General features: G+C 35.9%; 1 protein-coding gene across 1 annotated transcript; it reads right to left on the bottom strand.

The window, feature by feature from the left end:
* Positions 1-1,499: 1,499 nt before the first annotated feature.
* Positions 1,500-12,975, bottom strand: LOC149827984 (dolichyl-diphosphooligosaccharide--protein glycosyltransferase subunit 4C). Its single transcript, XM_090019780.1, has 2 exons — positions 12,815-12,975; positions 1,500-2,109 (listed from the first exon to the last, which is right to left on the bottom strand). The coding sequence occupies exon 2, from the start codon at positions 2,107-2,109 to the stop codon at positions 1,996-1,998; it is 114 nt and encodes a 37-aa protein (XP_089875906.1). The 5' UTR covers positions 12,815-12,975; the 3' UTR covers positions 1,500-1,995.
* Between the last annotated feature and the right edge of the window lie 8,207 nt (positions 12,976-21,182).

Here is a 21,182-nt window from a genome sequence, read left to right as displayed (position 1 = left end):
GAATTTCATGTCCAATACGTAAAATGTTTGAAAATTTTGCAAATAAGGACACAAGATTCGCATATACCAAGGATGTTCATGAATCATCATGCGAATAACACTAAGACATCCGCAAATGAGTGAAGACATTTGCAACAGGTATTTGTGAATATTAGTAGACATTTGCAAACCTTCTCAAGAAGTATTTAGTTAACAAAGGTTCATAGGTTTTCTTTGTGAAGGTCGTATTATATTTGCAAAGGTTATATTGTATTTGCAGAGGTCTCGGCAGAGTACAAAAGTTGAAAACATTTGCAACAGGTATTTATAAATGTCAACACACATTTATGGAGCTCCTTGAGTATTTACTTAAGGTTCGCAAGTTATATTAGTGAAGGTCGTATTGTATTTGCAAAGGCCATATTGTATTTGCAGATGTTCATAGGTTCTCCTTTTTATAAAAAGGTTGCGAACCTCCTACAACATACCTACATATCGCACAAACCTCAACACTCGCATGTGCGAGATGCAACAATATCTTAAAAAATAAAAAAATTGTGATTTTGGATATGAGAGATTTTGTCAAATTGATAGGTATTTCTGAAAGCACACTATTATGCAAGGATAGTATAATTATTTTTTGAATAACTAAATGGATCTTATTATTCCAAATACAAGAGGAAAGGGTCAAATCTGGCGTACAAACCCAAATCTATTTTCAGCAGCTGCTACATGACTATTTTCAACTAGACAGTAGATGAAACCTTAACTAAACACACATGAACCTTTTCTTGAAAGTTTCTACAGGTCAAAGGCAAACTCCTACATAAAGAATAATCGAAAAATGATCATATTATACAACAAAAATAACATGTTTTCCAAAAAACTCGGCAGTTAGACAAAATTTGCCCAACCAAAACTGCAATCGTTAAGCATTAAAATGAGAATTTTAACCTTGGCATGTACGGACCTCCTAAAGATATGCGAATTTTCTTTGTGACAAACTTTACTATTGATTTTTTACCAAAAAATTAAAGAATTTCAAAAAAATAAAAAAAAACTAGATATAAATATTTTTTTATGACATCTAAATTGCTAGAAAATGATGAACGGGCACAAAGTTACAGCCCCAACAACGTTCCAAAAAAATGAATAGCACAATTGCGTCTAGCATGGTTATTTTATGTTATTTTTCAGTCACTACCAAAAATCTGAAAAAAAAATAATAAAAAGGATACAAATTGGGGCATTAGCTTTCCAACACCATCAAGATCACCAAGATATGATGAGCAGTATTTTAAAAACAACTTATGAAAGTCTTGGCAACCAACTCCGCTCATCTGGCTAGAGAAGTCTCCAAATTGCACCAAGGCTAAGGAACATCACGAGTTTGAAACCCGTGTGTGCATCCCTCGCCACGGCTGAAACTAGGTATACTCCCCCCTGGTGGGCAATGGATAAACACTGTGAACAAGGTGCAGGTCAACTGAATAAAAAGAAAATCAACAGTTTTTTCCCAGTTATCCCAAAAAGAAACAGACGAATAGTATTATGAAACCTAAGGTGTTTTAGCAGTGTAAGAATTTGCCCAAAATCCTCAAAATTACACGCAAGAATTGTCTTTTTTTATAACAAGGAACTCTCGCCGAAGCAAGGAAAACCCTGGGTGGAGCCCCACGATTACACTGCCTTCCGTGGCCCACCTCTGAAAGCTACGGACACACCCATGCAACAGTGGGGTTTGATCCGGTGCCTTCATCTCAGCACCCTCACAACCACCCCGCTGGCCACAGGAGAATTGTCAAATGGTCTGCAGATCATTTTGCTCAAGCTGCCCCATGGATGCAATCGCATAATCAAATACACTTCAAGCAAACTATGAGAATACTAGTAAAAAAAAAACCATCCGATCAAATGGTCGGATACAATATCATGAAGTAATATAAAACTCTACCCAGGTTGCTTAATAGTCACTGTGCCTGGATAACCCATTTTGGTCTCTCTATGGTAAAGCTATCAGTTGGTCTCATACTTGGGGTCAGCCATTACATAGTGATAAGCAATTACCAAGACAAATATAAAGATGCCAAGGAAGTTGGCGAAGAAGCCCAGGTCGTTATCGTCAATCATCTGCACCAAACAAAACTGTCTCAGAAATACTGAACCGAAATAAAATGATGCAGGTATAAAACAAAAATTTAGTGATGGCCCAGCTAGAATATTTATGCATGAAGCCACATTCTCATGAACTACAAAGCTCTTAAATAAAAATTCAAGACAAGTTACATGCATCCCGTAAATATTTAAGGTGTACAAGTTGACCCAGGAAAAACTGCAAGAGCATTTGAGTAGGTGATGTTGTTTGTTGTTGTTGTAAAACAGGTCTAGATTACCACTTAGTACACTATAACCGTTGGACCCCAAAATGAAGAGTGACCGTAGGCTAAACCTACACATTGATTGGTACTACAAATTTCTTGAACTCCTTGGCAAATTTCTTTACAACCTTCTACAGTGGCACCGAAAGAATGTCACATTCTGACTTATCTTTATGCTTTGTATAATTCATCAGCTGAGACCAATCCAGTGGTCATAGCCATTAACTAATACATTCAACATCAAGCCCATGTCATGATGTTCGTAAGATGCTTGGACTAAGTCTTTGTATTTAGCTAACAAAAGATGGTTCTAGGAAGGCATGGCAAATTTAGGAGAAAAAACAGTTTGCAAAAGCAATTTTCTATCCCACATTCATGATATTTTTCCAAGATAACACAACAACCAACATGGTGTGCATGTCTTCTACACAAAACTCAACTGGCTGGAGAAAAACTAGCATAACACAAAAATAGATGAAATCAATCTTTTTGGTAGGCAGAGATGGAAAAATTTATTTTCTTCAACTTGAAAATAATCAACCCAAACCAAATGAATGGTAATTTCATTACTCACATATATCATCTATTAGCACTAGCCAATGAAAATATATTTTCAAACAATGTTAAAAGAACCAATATGAGAATTTTGTTGGGACGTTCCCTACTGAGCGACGCACTGTACTCTATAGGCCCGAAGACAGTGATAAATGGGGCAAGGGTTGCTAGGTCGTCACCCAGAAGCGACGCGTCACACCGGCGCCCAGGTGTGGTATCAAATAGGCAAGGGTTCCCTCACTTTGTTGGACGGGTGGGGGTAAAGAAGATAGTCCAAGACCATAAAATTAGGTTAGCCACTAGGAACATAGGGTCTTTAACCGGTAAGTTGGTAGAGTTAGTAGATGTTATGTGTAGGAGAAAGATTGATATTTTATGTCTACAAGAGACCAAATGGGTAGGTGAGAAAGCAAAAGTGATAGAACCTTGGGGATATAAGATTTGGTATACATGAATAAATAGGAATAGGAATGGAGTAGGGATTGTTATGAGTCGTGAGTTTATAGATAATGTAGTTGAGGTCCGTAGGAAGGGTGAAGGGGTGACAACCAATTTTTCTATAATGGTTGGGTTACATCAAGGATCTGCTTTAAGCCCTTTCCTATTTGCTATAGTGATGGATGAGCTTACGAGATCAATTCAAGAAAATGTGTCGTGGTGTATGTTGTTTGCTGATGATATTGTTTTGATTGATGAGTCTAGAGCTGGGATTAATGCTAAGTTAGAATTATGGAGACAGACATTGGAAGCAAGAGGTTTTAAGTTGAGTAAGAGTAAGACAGAATATATGGAATGTCGGTTTAGTAAGCAACGAAGTAGTGATGAAAGTGTAGTGAAGCTTGATGAGCAAGAAATACCGGTGGATGGTTGTTTCAAATATTTGGGATCTATCATTCAAAAGTATGGAGAAATTGATGGAGATGTAAATCATAGGATAAAGGTTTGGTGGATGAAATAGAAAAGTGCAACTGGAGTATTGTGCGATCGTAGAATGCCATTGCGGTTGAAGGGAAAGTTTTATAGGATGACTATTAGGCCCGCTTTACTATATGATACGGAATGTTGGGCTGCCAAGAGACATCATATTCAAAAAATGAGTGTAGCTGAGATGTGTATGCTTAGATGGATGTGTGAAAATACAATAAAAGATAAGATTCGGAACGAGGAGATACGTAAGAAGGTAGGCGTTGCACCCATTGAAAATAAGATGAGAGAGAATCGTTTACGGTGGTTTGGACATATTCGGCGAAGGCCTAATGATGCTCCAGTTAGAAGGATGGAGAAATGGAAAAATATATTAGTTAAAAGAGGTCGAGGTAGGCCTAGGAAGACTTGGATGGAGATGATAGGAAAGGATATGAATGCTTTGAACCCCACCGAGGACATGGCATTGGATAGAAATGATTGGAGGAGAAGGATTCATGTGGAAGACCCATAATGATTTTCTTTTTTGGTTCATATCGCCGACCCCAATTGTTTTGGGATGAAGGTGTAGCTGTTGTTGTAATGTTAAAAGAAATGATGCATATCAACTAACAAAGAGAGGCAAATAAAAACTAGCCAAATGACAACAAATGCCCCTAATATTGCTCTCTCTCTCTCTCTCTCTCTCTCTCTCTCTCTCTCTCTCTCTCACACACACACACCTATGTCACATGGATACATATGCGGAAGTGGGACACGATGCAGATACACTTGGTGCGATAGGAGAATTTTAAAACGTAGGACACAGGAACACGGTTGTACACACACGTAGATACATGTATTGTGTGAGTATGTGTATAAAACAACAATCTTAAATCACTACAATTAAGAACATCAAATAACGAAGCTAAGTTGAAATTAAAATGTAATGTAATTGATGACAAATTTTTAAAAGAAAAAACTCAAGTGAATATGAAATAAGTAAATATGATCATAATAGAAAATATATGAAGTTAATGAAAATGTTGATTGTGCATGAAACTGGTTTGAATAAGTCAATGAAGTGTCATATTGTGTCCGTAAAGTGTCTGAGTACTGTGTCGTGTCGATATGGGATACACGTGTTACATGTCCATGTGACACACACATGTGCGTGTGTGCATGCATACACACGCAATGCATGCCATTGCTGCTGCACCTTCTAGCTAAGCTAGGACACCACTCCCAGTAAGTCGTGTTGGTGAGACATCAATACTGACACTTTTTGGACACTCCAGCCTTCCCTTTATGGCGTGTTAATGTCTTTATAATAGATTCATCCTTTTTTTAACTTAATAATTTTTTATGGATAATTTTGTTTAAGTTACAAACATCTTGTTCACTTAACATTTAAACCATGGTTTTATCTGGGTCATAAAAGAAAGCATTTTGGAATAAAAAAGCTAGTATTTATTGACTCTTGTTCTTGTACTTCAAACTACTTTTGACACCGCTTCCCTTCATAGTCTGATGTTTAAATATCTTATACCCTCTCTTCTTGATGTCCAAGTCTGCAAATTTATCTTTACTCTTTTGAGATGCATGCATTTTTGTGTTTCTGCGTGTGCCTGCATACATGGATGCACCTGGGTGTCCCTGTATCTATGTTTCAAGCCTTGGCATGTTTGATACTTCATAGCTATGTTTGATACTGACATCCTTACCCATGTAAGGTAAACACAGATATATAGTCAGTAACTGTATTAACCAGAAATCATTGATAAAAAATGAGAAACAGTTCGTCATATGAGATTGCCAGATTGCAACATTATATAGCATCTAACTGTATTAACCAGAAATCATTGATAAAAAATGAGAAACAGTCGTCAGATGAGATTGCCAGATTCCACCATTATATAGTATCTAACTGTATTAACCAGAAATCATTGGCGAGAAATGAGAAACAGCCATAAGATGAGATTTCCAGATTCCACCATCACAAGTGACTGGGCACAGATTAGTAGATTGTAAGATTACTTTCTGAAAGACAACCAGCATAACTTTCTAAAGAGTTTTGGCAGACACTCGCAATTCTTAAATGAAACCTTAATTTTTTTAACTGGTTGTTAACTTCACCACCTCCACGACCTTGGAGCCAACTGTTAATTATGACTTTTTGCATCCATCAAATGGCCCAACACACCTGACTACCTGTCAGTATATTTCCTATAACATACTACTGCTGACACTTTTTTATACATGCCCTCAAACCAAGCGTCACAAGCTAGTGTCTCACACTGCGCCTCTACTGCTGGAACAGAGTTGCCCCTTGATAAATAGGGCATACAGCTATTCCTCCCCCCGAAAAGATGACCATATGCTTTACAGAGTCAGCATAAACTATTCAAGGCAAGAAGTGTTGTGCACTCCAAGATCTCCAAGAATGGAAACGGAATGCCCAGTATGCTCATTTGAACTCCAAACCTTTATGTGCATAAAATTTAGGAGATGTTAGATCAGCATACATCAAGTAACCTATAAAATATCATCATAAGATTGGTCTATTTCTGACTCAGTTTCCTCCAACTAATGGTTGTAGGAACCTAGAATAGAAAACTGCATATGTTCACATTTGCATGCTATTGAAAGTTCCATGTTGGCATTAAATAGGTGGGAAAAAGGGGGACATACAAAACATGCCAAAACCAAATGGAAGAAAAAAATTCTGCTCATGTTACCATAAGAAGGTGAAAACAGTGATCCAACAAAAACTTCCTAATAACACCAAGAAACAAAAGTAGATGAGGAAAGTCCTGGATCCACTTCTTTAATGGATACAACCATCTTCTCTAAAGCATTTAAAAGGAATGCCTTAATCCACTGTGTTGAAGGGCTTCTCCAAATCAAATTTCAGTAAATATCATATTAGAGAGGGCAACTAAATGTACAAATGCACATGCAAGACTATAATATTAAAATATCTCTAGTAATGTAGGAAGCACCTTCGTTAGGAGAAACAACTTTGGCATCACCTATGTCACCTGGGTGCGGGTGCGGGTGCGGGTGCGGGTGCGGGTGCGGGTGCGGGTGCGGGTACGGGTACGGGTACGGGGACGGGTACGGAGGATACGGCACGGCAATTCCAAAAAATGTGGGTATGGGGACACTGAAAAATATATATTATACATCTAAAATATACATTATATATCTAAAATATATATTATATACTGAAAATATAATATATAATATAATATAATGTAGGACCTGGCAAATGCTGTGTCCAGGTACCAGTACCAGTGTCAACACGGGTACGGCACCCAAAGTGCCGTGTCGCTGTATCATAGGGCATCACCATTTTAAGCACATTAAAATATTTAATAATCACCCTTCACTGCTAAGGAGATAGATAGGAGGCTATTTAACCCTGTAATCTTTAGCATAAGACTTTGATGAGATTGTTAAGTTGTTTCAGATGAACACCATTTGAGTGAGGTTCTTGAAAGAGGGTGATAGAGTCACACCTCAACTATTACTTATATGCCCATCTAATAAACTTGTATGTAGGGGTGGCAAAACCTGACACGACCCGCCAACCCGCCTCTTAGGCGGGTTCGGGTTGGGCTTAAGCCAACCCGTTTAATAAACGGGTCGACCCACCTATCCCGTTTATTAAACGGGTCGGGTTGGGGTTGGGGGTATGCCAACCTGCCAACCCGTTTAATAAACGGGTTAGGCGGGCGGGTCAACCCGCCAACCTGCTAACCCGACCCGGCCCCTGACCCGCCAACCTGCCCGCTACCCGCCAACCGGTTTTCCCGACCCAACCCATTTATTAAATGGATTGGCGGGTCATGTCGGGTTACCCGTTTATTAAATGGGTCGGGTTAGTGTTTGCCACAGCCGACCCGTTTAATAAACGGGTCGGGTTCGGGTTGAGGTATGCTGACATGCCAACCCGCCAACCCGACCTGATTGCCGCCCCTACTTGTATGTCATAATTGTAATATCTCGCTAATTTGCCTAATTTTAAAATTTTAATAAAAAAAACTTTTATTAAATAAATATATTTAATCGATATAATGGCTGGTGTGAAATGGATCCTAATATGGATCTTGGACCCCAAGATCCAAGATCCATGTAATGATTAAATGGATCCAGATATGGAACTTTGACCCTTTGGGACAAGATCCAAGATCCAATATCCAATTATCATGGATAGATAAGCTTTAAAAAAATTTATTATTATTATAATAGTAATAAGACAACATATATGATATACATGTATTTAAGAGTTTTAACTTATAAAGACTTCTATTTCTATAAGGAAATAGAAGCCTTAAAATTTCAATAGGGTGGGACGTCCCTTCTAAGGAGTCCCATTAGCATTATAAAAACCCAACTCTAAGCCCTCTCTCCATACCGATTTTGGGGGAGAGGGAGAAAGTTGAACAAAAAAAAAAGAAAATAGAGAGGGAACAAGGTTATACCGTGAGAGAGAGAGCATCGGGTGAGCTGCTGTGTGCTCTCCTCTTCAACGCCTCCTCCTTTTTCGGTGTTTGTATCACAAACAAGGTATGGGTCTTTCTCTTATTCATGTAGTAAGAGGTTACCGTAAATCCATTCAGCATGGGTTTAAGAACAGAGAAGAAGCTGTGAAATCTAGGCACAGATTTGTTTTCCTAACTTGTTCGTACCTGGGCTGTCATTGTTGACTGGTACATCAGTTCTTTTTGGTCAGATCTGGGGTTTTTGGTGAAGATCAAACTAACGGACTGGCTGAAATTATCTTTCTAGAACAGATTTTTTTGGGTTACATATACTGACCTGCGCGGCCCTAAAAATCTGATCTGAGTTGGGTTCTTGATCAAAAGCTATTACTGTTAGTGTTAAGACAGAATAAAATATATATTATTCTTTCAATCTACGTTATCTACTGACAGAATTCATGCTGAATTTTTTATTCAGTCTATGGATCAAAAACTGTGTTCATAAGATAAAATTTATTACACACAGAAGAATCGACATCTGGCGTATGATAGAATCTGAGTGTCTGTGACTGAGATGTTCTTTCTTTTCAGCATATATATATATATATATAGATATATATATGTTATTAGTATTAAACTGATGATTTTTTTATTCAGTTAGCATAAACATGATTTTAAACTGCTTATTTGTTTGATCATTAATAAAAGTTTGTTTGTTTGTGAGCTGAAACACGCATATATGTTCCTGCGTGTGTGTTGACATGGACCACATGCAAACCTGTCATTGTTTTTCTGTGTGTGTGGACAGCAACCACACACTAGTCTGTATTTTTTTTATTGCGAGATAGTGTTAAAAGAAAACCTATGTAAGTCTATACTTTCCTGTGTGTGTTGGGTGTTATTTAGATTAACAACCGAACTAGTTTGAAGGCCCGGGTTAGACTGAACCTCGGAACAGTTGGGAAGTTTCAGGTCAGCCTGAACCGAAAATTGGTTCGGATTGATCTCAAAGAAGAAAAGTAGATTCTTGGATTGAAACCAAGAATCGGTCTTGTGGATTCAAGACAGATTCTTGTATCAGCCAATACATATAAATATATATATATATATATATATATTAGACAGTGTACATGTATAAGTTTTTTATCAGCCAGCACATGTATTGATCAAGAAGTGTGTGTGTGTGTGTGTATATATATATATATATATCGACCAGTATATATACATATGTGTGTATATATATATTAAATCATATTTTGAAAGAGGTTTTGAAAACACTGAAACTTTGCCTATGCTGTCTCAAAATTCCAATTTCTTTTGGAACTATAAAATTTGCTGATCTTGGATAGTTAACTAAATCTGAACCGAATGATTGTTGTAAATTGTGTTGTTGTGGATATTTAAGTAAATTTGACTTTAAAAGTAAGTTTGACATGTTATAAAAATCTAATTTTTTGGGTGTCATAAAAATCTGATTTCTGGCATGTAAAAGAAAGTTGTTTGGAAAATCAAATTGGAATCTAAACTTTTAGTTGTCTAAAACTTTGCTTCCCATTAGAAAGTGTTAAAAAACTGATCTGCCTTGGATAGTTAATCAATCCGAGGAAAATAGATGTTGAATTTGAATGGTTATAAAAGTTTTGTATTTTCGGTTGGCATGATAAAATTGATATGCTAGGTTCAATGTGCATTCATTTATTTGCTATGAATATGCATTGATATTGTATTGTAAACACAACTTGAATATCTATGTGTGATTGTTGTTCACTGAAATTTGCAATGTCATTTAAATTTTATAGTGGTTATGTGTGAACCATTGATTGGCCTTTAGAGGCCAGGAGCATGTGTTGCTCATGAAGTAGTAAATTGTAAATGCATTGCAAAACGATTTTTGTAATGTTTGTTAATTAATTACACTGTTGAATTGATAGGGCAAGGACCCGAATATGTTATTATATGATGATTTGTATAACTATTAATTGTTTAAGAATGGTAAAAGAAACCAAACAGTGTAATAATTTTCTTTCATGGTGTCCCTCTAAAAGGGTGAAAACTTTGGACGGTGGTCATGGGGAACCGTGAGGATATTAAACGCCGTATGCATTTGTTTTCCCAAGAATTTGATGTGTGGTTCGTGTTTCTGGCCACGGTTGTAGGAAACTTCCCCCACTTTGCTTGGGGATGGTGTTATTAAACTCAGTAGAAATGTATAACAAGAAAGTGGTGTCAATAGATGTTGATTTTTTTGTCGTCCTGACATTAGGTAATGATTCTTAATGTTCCAATTGATGATGATGATTTCTAACGTTGGTTGAAGAACATGTGTAGAACCCAGTAATTTAAAATACAAATTGTGTTAAGCTATTATTGAGAACTGCTTTGAACCTCAGGAATTTGGCCTGCTTTTTAGTATCCGCGGGTTTTAAGAAAGTGAAAATTAAATTGTGTGCATTAAATAGGGACATGCATGCAAAAGAAATTCTGATAATTGAACTTAAAAAGTTAATCATGCATGTTGCATTTGGTCATGCATCCCTAAATATTTAATATAGCATGAAATTGATGAATGTGTTATTTGAATTGCTTAGATTGTAAGTTTGTTTTGGATGTGTGTTGTTTGTAAAGCCCTTTTAAACTTATGTTTGATTTGATTTATGCTAATTTTCTTACTGTTGAATTTCAAGAGAGTCTCATACGAGAACTTCGGTTCATATCCTATTTTTAAAAATCTTTTTCAGGTACTGAGGTACAATGATGGAAGGACTAGCTTATTGGAAGGATCAAGGATTATGATCTGGTGGCCCGGGTTGTGACATTTCAAGAGTTTTTGTGTTTTTGGAAACTATGTGAACCCTCAATGGAGACTATTTGATTAAATTCAATTCAATTTCAGTTCATGGTTTGATTTTATTTATGTCTAGAATTATTGTTTGGTAGTGTATATTAAATTTGTAATGTCCCTCTAGTCCTTGGGATATTTTTCGCAATGTTTTAAAATTATTTATTTATAAAAAAAAATCCACAAAATTTCAAAGGTCGGTTTAGGGTCGTTAAAATAATTTCCTCAAGAAATGCTTGAGAACCAAAATTTGAATTATTTTCTTTCATGACATCCTTACAATGTAAATTGTCAACCAATTTGTTCAACGCCATCTTCAAGCCATTGTACATGAGGAAACTTCATTGTTTCCTTCATTGGCGTCCTCTGTCATATAAAATGTTAGTTTAGGTTTCTAGCACAGTATATGAATGTAGCGAGATATGCAAATATGAAAACTCAAAAGTTTTTTCCAGTCCAATATACCAACGACATTTATCTCCTTGTCATCTATATCTAGACATCCAAGTTCACACTTTGATGCTTCAATTGAACTTCTGGTTTAAGTGTTGACTTGAAAAAGGCAATTATGATACTAAGGACACCATTTGGAAGATGAGCTTGCCATGTTTCATATTCACATAAATAGACTCCTCGAAAAAACATTCAACAAGATTATGCATAGCATTTAGTGAGGATTCCTTTCATTGTTTAACTTTCCAAATATAATTATGTCAAGAATGTAAGGCATTAGACAATCATAATTTGATGTAGCTAGAGCAGTGAAAATGGTGTGTGTCCGATCTACATCTACCAAAAATAATAACTCTAATTTGCATATACTTTCATCCTTTACCAAGAATTCGTGTAAGAAATAGAAAAAACAGGATATTCCTGGTTTCTTCCCTTTTTCAGGACGGCTTCAGGTTCAAAAGAAAAAACCTCAGTATTCATGTATAAAGCGGAAAAAAGGGGAAATTCTTTTCTTTTCTTTTCTTTTCTTTTCTTTTCTTTTCTTTTCTTTTCTTTTGATAGTCAAGCCGGGGTTAGGCAGACCCCTACCGGTTCATTGATGTATAGTAAGGTATACAAACTTCACCCATTCATAAGTGGGTGCCAATCAGGGGGCTGGTCTTTCCAATATTTTTTAATACCACTCCTAGCTAATCTAGCAAGATCTCTAATCAAAAAATCATTTTTACACTTTTTAAACCTAATTTTGACACTCTCAAAACTGTACAAAGTGTTTAGCAGAGGGATGGGGATGCTTAGAGTGGGTCCCCTTCCTTCCAGCACCCGGCGTAAACCACCGACCAGGTCAGCCCGACCCGTCTCTATCATCAATTTTCCTGTTAGGTGGGTACCTTTCAAAATTAAAAAAAAAAGGTATTCTTGGTTCTTCCCTTTTCACGGATCTTTTCGGATTCGAGTATTCAAAAGAAATTGAAGCCGCGAATCCACCCACGTTGCGACCACCAGATCACAATATCAAGCATCAAGAACCCTAACTGAACCCTAAATTCCGGATCTCGCGCACCATAAACGATCAAAGAACAAGAATTTCCAAGAGATTCCATAAAAAAATCGCAAAAAGAACAGATCAAACAAAACGGAAGACCCTGAGAATCGGATCAAACGACATGCTTAAAAACCAAAGAAGAAAACCCTACAGAGATCTTCGGGATGGAACTCACCTCGAACGGACCGAGAGATATCAGAGAGCAGGGTAGAACGGAGTCTGATTCAGCGACCTGTCGATTGCAGCCAGAGACGAGAGCGGCCTCGTCTACTTGAACGGAAGTAGGGTTTACAAATGGGTCGGTTCCAGGTCGGGTTGTATGCAGTTTCGAGTCCTACGTCACAGGACAGCGGAAAAGGGGAAAAGGACGCGCTCGCCCTCTACTACTCGTAGGTAGGGGTGTCAACGGGCCGGGTTTACCCAGCCCGACATGTACCAAACCACATAGGGTCCAGGTATGGTGATAAATAAGAAAACCTGATTAAGACCTGGGTTTGGACCCAAAGGTCCGATTAATACATGAAACCGGTATAGCTTGTAAAATTTTATACCAGACCAGGGCCCAACCTGAGTTCCAATTATGACCCTCAATTTTTCAATGTAAAAATGATAAAAAAATATTATTTTTTCAGGTATAGCCCGGGTCTGGTTCATGTAGTTCTTATCAGGTCCAGGTATGGTTTCTCTTATGGTGGGTCCATTTAGACTCGGGTCTGGACCCAATACCATACCTGAAAATCAAGAACAGGTTTGGTTCTACTGGGTCAGAACTAAACCCAACCCGTTGACATCCCTACTCGTAGGGCTGTCAATGGGTCGGGCATGTGTTGCGTACCCGAAACCAAACCCAAACTTGAATTCTTGGGTATGGGCATGAAAAACACCGACAAATAATATTTGAGTCAACTTGAACCCAATCTTCATAATACGCAGCCCAGGTTTGGATCATGAATTTTTATGGGTAATCGACCCGACCCAAGTATTTTATATGCATTTAAAAAAATAAAATTTTGAAATTATGTGAGTGGGTTTTTGCTGGGATTTCATTTCTGTGCCCCGACAAAACCTGAACCCGTAGATTTGTTATTTGGGTGGTTTGGATATATCCTGATGAGACAAGTACATGACCTGTTGACAACCCTACCTTGTGGTGTAGACGTTATCGGACGTCCAACCCATGTCATGTACCTGAATCGATCTAAATTTCGGTGTGTACACACAAAACTATAGTGGACCTTCATTTGAATGAGATCTGATATGTGAAATATGTTCGGGTTATTAGACCCTTTGGAATCTCTGTTGTAGAAGGCTCGAAAGATGAACCGAAAGGTATGTTCGAATTTACAACAGATGAATATCCAATGGACTCAAAAGGATCGAACCTACAACTTTTGAATTGTGGTACCTGTGGTACACATGTCGAGGTGCTAAATCCTACTAGATACGATGTAGGAGAGGTCTGAGGTTTCTCGTGGTTGCAGCTAGGGCAAAACAATGATAAACATGGTCAAGCGACTAAACATTTAAGTGCAGTTTGGGCTCGATAAACATTCTAGATAAGGTTTTTTATTCAAAACTAAAAAGACCGGGTTCAAGGGTTCTAGGGAGACCTAGGGATGTGTCTAAGGGTTTGGTATAGGTTTTAAACAGAGAGAAAGGGTATTGACGATCAAGGGTTACTGATTTAAGAAAATTATGCAGTTTTAGATTTTTGGTTCTAAAAAAATAGTAAAGGTTGATCTAAGGATATAGAGGGGTTATAGAGGTACTCTTATCATTACAAAATTTTACTTTTGCAAGTCAAACTGACATTTGAAAAATATTTTAAAAATAACTCGCCTCCGTTATAAAAAATTTATGAGAAAGGGACTCGCATGTCAGTATGAAGTTCAACCGTTTCTGACGCCACAATCAGGGGTAATCGAACTAAGGATCAATATGGTGCTTTGCCTTTGCTCAATTGGCCTAAATCGATGTTATATTCCTAAATGCATAAAGAATCAGGCATGTGCTATAAATTTTTGAAAGATGCAAATTAAAAACATGATGTATGCTTAGAATATTTTGAAATACTTGAAAAAGAGGATACTTTGGAAATCGTGTATCAGGGTTGGGAAAATACTTTTAAGGAAAAAGACACTTTGAAAATTATTTGGAAAAGGAAAAACCCTTGGAAATCTATTTTGAGGAAAAATCAAGCAATTTTGAGAAAATCAAATTTTCTAACATGGATTTGTAAAATAATTTAACAAGGATGGGTGTGTAGCCTTATGAAATCTTTCAATGATATCATCTAAACCTAAATGACGCATGAATGTCATTTGAGAAAATATTTTCTGAAGAATTTGAAGAAGATCATTGATAAAAGGAATTTGTGTGTCTTATACAACTTAGATGAAATAAATTCTTTACATATCCCAGACTATGGCCACGGATATGCATTGAATATAACTCATTTGATTCTAAAAGAAGAAAATACTTAGAAAATTTTTGAAATATGCTATGATTTCTGAAAATGCCTAAGAGTGTATGTCATTTGTGGCTTAAAAGACTCATAAATCTGGATATTGTTCGTATTTTGACTATGACCACAAATACGAACTCAATCGAGTTTATTAACTCTCTAAAAGAGAGTGCACATGCCATTTGTGTAGACAATTATGAATTAAAATATACATAAATCATCATCCATCACACGAATCACATTATTAAAATAATAAACTATATGCAATGGAGCCCTATTATAAGAAGAAAATTAAATTCTTTTTCCAAATTTATAATTACAATTTACATCAAAAGGGAAAAAGAAATAAAACAAAATACACTCTTGAATGTCTCTGCAAAATTAGCAAACTTGTTAGTGGAGATATGTCAGCTTTTTAGGATTTATCCAACAATATCTGGAAATTACTGGATTTATCCAGATATAAGCCTTTTTCATGCTTCTCTGAGATAAACATAATAAAAGATGATGTAAAATTGAAAAAATAATAAAAATAAACAACTTTGAAATTTAGAATTTTGAGAAAAATGACCAAAATGCTCCTGAAAACAAGACTATGACCTTGAAATCAGGGTTTTCAAAAAAGATTTTTGTAAAACTTTTAATACAGAGATCAAATGGATTCAAATCAACACCAAATCGGGTGTGTAGTAGCCTAGCATGATTATTAACATGATCAAACCTTAAAAATATAAAACTTTTCATGAAAATTTTAGAATATCATAAAAATATTAATTTTTGCCCGTGTTTCGGTTGAATCAGGACTCCTTGGGCATCCTGTTTTTATGATTTAACTCAATAATACATCAAATGAATTCCAAAATCTGTAAAAATCAACATGAATACTTTTAATAACCCCAAAATTAAAGTGTAATAAAAAAATTATTTTTGGCATAATTTGATATAAAAATTGAATAAAAAACACAAAAATATGCGATTTTGCTCATAGGCACGTACCTGTCACAGTGTCAGACCTGAATCAGGCATCAAACGGTAATGAAAAATAGTAAAATTTTACATGAAGAAACTAGACATCTAAAAAAATATTCTCTTTTACAAATCAGAAAAATCATCTCCAGTTAGGGGGATATCATTCCCGCAATATACGCTAGATTCCGGCGAATGCGTAACGGATCCGAAAAATACAGTTCTAATTTTGGTTTAAATAAAAATATTTGATAGAGTTCAAAAATTACAGAAATCATACTTATAAAACTAGACATGTTTTTGAATCTATGACTTCTTACGGATCATCAATCGAATCTCCAATTAGGTAAATACAATTCACGCAAGTTGAACTAGGGTTTAAACAATACATAACGGTTACTATGAAACAAATTATGATTTCTGAAAGAGAAAAAAATAAAAAATGACCATAAAAAAAATTAAAAATTTCACAAAATATACTAGACATCATGATGAACACATTGATTTTTATGGATCATCGATCGAATCTTCGATGAGGGAGATATCACCTCGACAAGTCGTCCTCGATTCCATATAGCATTTTCATGGTACAAGAATCACAGTTCGGTTTCTGATTTTTTTAGCAAGGTTACAGAGCTCAAAATAATCCAATTTTTTTATGAAAAATAACTGACACATAAACAATTTAACCCTAAAAAAACTGATTTTATTAATAGAAACACGCACATAAAATAATATTGTTCCCACGTGCCCGGAATCAAGAATGCATATTATCAATAAAGCACATGAATAAATCTAATTTAAGCATGTAAAAAACATAAAAAAAATGCAAATAATGTAACGAATCATGTGTTGATGCTTAAACACATAAAATAAACATTAACACGGTGAAATAAACAAAAAATATTAGGGAGAACATGGTTGGAATTTGATTTAGCCGTTAAAAGAGAGATTCGATCCATCGAACGGTCGAATCTCGATTTTTTTCGAGCGTTTAGCATAATAAACAAAAAGTAAACATTGTTAATGGATTAAAAGTGTGTAAGGGACCATCAAACATGAGCTTATCATCATATTGAGGCCCTCACATAATTTTTTTGAAATAAAAATAAGGAAAAAGCATGCTAAATGGGGCGACAATGGCAAAAATATATAAAAAATAAAAAAGGAGAAGAAGAAGACTCACCTTGGGGGAGGAAGAGGAACAACTTGGAGGAGAGAGAGAGAGACATGGATTTTATAGAGAGAGAGGGTGAGCGAGCATGCTTGGTTGACCACCTATAGAGCCCCATTTATAAAATTTTCCAACTCTTAATTAAAGAGTTGGATTTTTTTAAAACTTCCTTAACTAATTAAGATAAAGCAAATGGGGGGGGGGGGGATTTTTGGTGGAGTTCTAACCCTAAAAGACTCTACCTAATTAACCTAATTGAGTCATAATTAGCCTAGAACAATCCCAAATGCGACACCACCTATTGTGGGCCTACATTTGATTTTAAAAGCCCTAATTTTAAGATTTAAAAACAAAGTTTTAAAAAGTAAAAATAAAGGTTAGATTTTAAAATCAATTTTGATCTTTTTGAAATTCTAATTCAATTAGGACACTAATCGAACTTGAACTAACCTAAAAACATTTTCAAATGTGGTGCCACTTGCCGTGGGCCTCACTTGTTTTTCAGAAAATGATTTTGAAAATAAAGGGGTTAAAAACAAAAAAAAATTAAAAAAGGTTTAAAACAAAAGGTGAAAATCAAATTTTTAAATCCTCGAGAGTCCTAGATGAATTAGAAATTTCTCGAATGTGGCGCCAGGTATGTGGGCTCCGCATCTGAGTTTTGAATGGGTTAAAATAAAGGTTAAAAAAGAGTTTTTAAAACAAATGAGAACAAAAGCAAAGAACAAATTCAAGAAAATTAGAATCCTAAACCAACTGAAACTCCTGACTAGAGTCCTAAAATTTTGAAACTCTTAAATTTTGGTTTTTGAAAGATAAACGAAGAGGTTTTGAAATATCTTTTCAAAGATTAGTAAAAATGAACAAAAATATGAAACCACGGTTAGAGTACTAATCAACTGGGACTCTAGGATAGAATCCCAGAATTTTGAAACTCTTAGAATTGAATCTGTTTTTGAAAAATAAGTAAAACAAAAACAAAAGGAGGAAATCAGAGTTGAGTTATGGACCGACTGAAACTCTGGGGCAGAGTCCTAAAATTTTGAAACTCTTCAATGAAGTCCTCGAATTTTAAAATTTGGTTTCTGAAAAAATAAATGAAGAAAATTTTGAAAGATTTTCTCAAAATTGAAGTCAGGGTTAAAGTCCAAATCCAATTGAAATTCTGGGACAGAGTCCTGATTCGACTAAAACTCTAGGATTTTGACTTTTTTTAAAAGATTTTCTTGAAAACATGTGAAAATAACAATGAGAAGTAGAGCCCTAATCTGACTAAAACTCTGTGATAGAGTCCTAGTTCGACTGAAACTCTAAAGTTTTTGGCCAAAATGAAAGATTTTGAAAGATTTTCTTGAAAATAGATAAAAATAGAGATGAAAGATAGAGTTCTAATCTGACTAAAATTTTGTGATAAAGTCCTAGTCTGACTGAAACTCTAAGATTTTGGCCTTTTTGAAAATCAGATGGTAAGGCTTTTGAAAACAAGTGAAAAACAAGGATAAAAGATGAAATCGGGATAGAGTCCTAAGCTGATTAAAACTCTATGATTTTGGTCAAAACAAATGAAATGGACGAGGGGTAAGGCTACCTCTCATTTAAAACCCAAAAAAAAAATTGAAAATGGTTAAAAAGGTAAAAAGATAGAGTCCTAATCTGACTAAAACTCTGAAATTTGAAAAAATTGGATGAAAGAAAGGATCCAAAAGCGACACCACCACTGACAGAGACGAGGAATTGACACTTCTTGTCCGAAGGCAAAAATTGATGATTGAGCATCAGATCCGATATTAGATCCGATCCAAATGTGAATTAAGTCTCAGATATAGCTAAGATTTTCAGAAAGGGAGTTGATCCGAGCTTCGACTAGTGGTTGTACCGATTGAGGGGATGATAAAATGAACTTTCGAACAAAATGACTGATAAATGAGTTTGCCCCTGTAGGGCATGGAGTGACTCTGGAAACGAGGTTTGAACTGGTCTCGATCGTTTTAAACTGAATCATAGGGTTTTTGAACTCAGGTGAACTAAAATGACACTGACTCAAACAATCCCCTAGAATGAATGATTGAGAAATGCTATAATTCTCGAAGAAATTGTGAGAAATGACCACTGAAGTGAAATGGATAATGAGACTACACTGTTTGAACTGGAATGAAGATCAGTAATAATGAGATGAACTAATTTCAGAGCTCAAACACTAGCTCAACTGACTGGACTTAGCTTAATTTCAGCTGAAATAAGCTAAAATGGATTCCTAGACTGCGGGAAATAGAATTGATGAGCCATTTGAACTCTTGGTGAGCTCAGGTTAGACTCAAGGAAATAGGTTGGACTGAGATTAACAAACTCGAGAAGAATTGGCTGGGATTCGAGCTAGAATTGAGCTCATTTATCAGAAAATGAACCAATTTTAGCTGAAATGGTCAGAAATAAACATGGTTTGCTCATCATGAGTTGAGGTGAGCTAGAAATGATTGACATCTTAACTGTTCTGAGCTTAAAAATGAGCTAGGTTGACTCTGACTGGCAGGGATCTAAGGTGACCTAGGGGTAAAATGAAAATTTTTAGATAAAAAAAGGCAAAATGACTCATGACCTGGGACAGACTTAGGGTTAGACTCCAACACTGACCTATAGAGGTTGGCATCTGCGAGAGAGGGTGTTTGAAAATGAATGAGGAAAATTTGGGTTGTTTCAAATACTTCTGATAGGGTGTCCTAAAGATTGGATCGTAAATCTGGTGTCATAATAATGTGTACATTGCGCAAGGTGAAAACAAGAAAATATTAACAGATGGTCACCCTACTTCATCAAGAAGTCATTCTTCTTGGTCATGAGTCATGACCCACTAGGTGGACAAGATACTGCAGACATGATGCCAAAGTATTGGCAGAACAGTAGTGACATGAGGAAGAGTGCATAGCACCATAAGGTAAAATAACAGGAAAATACTCCTAAATGACGACTCTGTTTTAAGGAGAAACTAATTCTACCACAATTACTTGTAACATTAGAATGCTGATGATTTTTCACAACAAAGACAGATGGTGCCTTGTTTGTAATAAGCTTGCTCAACCATCTCCTAATATCGCATCAACATACTAATGAGATAACATTAATTTTGCCATCAGAGTAAATGCATGCCAGAGTCCATAGGTTCAAGAATAGAGGCCTACTATTCGTGATAATCCTATAGACTTGTTCATTCTAGTACATCATACAACACAGAATTGCCCTGAGTCATAGCAATTGAACTGTCGTCATGTTCTCCTCGGCAAAAGAAGCACGAGAAAAATAACCAACAAAAAAATATTGAAGTCAGAAACAAAGACTTATTCATTGTAGTTGAATAAAATATTGAAGTCAGAAACAAAGCCTGAGTCAGCAATTGAGTATGTTAGAGTCCTTATTCATTGCAGAAAGATTCAATGGCTTTGGTCATTGGATCAAATTTGCATCTCATGTCATATGATCATCTTTAGCAGGCAAAGAAGGATTACCATCTAAAATTGGTGCAATGATTTCCTCATTGATACTCAAATTACAGAAGACTGAGCAACCATGTTGAAGACAATAAGATAAAAGCTCAAGATAATCTGGGCACATGGGATTTTAGTTCATTAGTTGCACAACACAGACGTAGTCTTTGCCACAGCAAAAATATACATGTGAATTCAGCCTTGTTAATGTGGAATTTGAATAGTTAAACAAACAAATAGGATTACATGTGTTTCTTGTAAACTTCTAGTTTTCATGACAAAGCTTTGGTATCATGATTTTGCAGAATAACTTCAGAGAAAGATGGCTTGGAGGCATGTGACTGTCTTCATGCTGCAGGTTTGGATGCTTTATGTGCTTGGTACCTCATCTTAAGACACATAACATCATCCATATATGTATTTACTAAAATTAATTTTAATTCTGTTTTCTAGTTAGACA

Source organism: Nuphar pumila, chromosome 10, assembly GCF_984573655.1.
Source record: "Nuphar pumila chromosome 10, dmNupPumi1.hap1.1, whole genome shotgun sequence".
In the NCBI taxonomy this organism is placed as follows: Eukaryota; Viridiplantae; Streptophyta; class Magnoliopsida; order Nymphaeales; family Nymphaeaceae; genus Nuphar; species Nuphar pumila.
The sequence above is the reverse complement of the archived record's forward strand: the minus strand, read 5'-3'. Positions and strand labels throughout refer to the sequence as shown.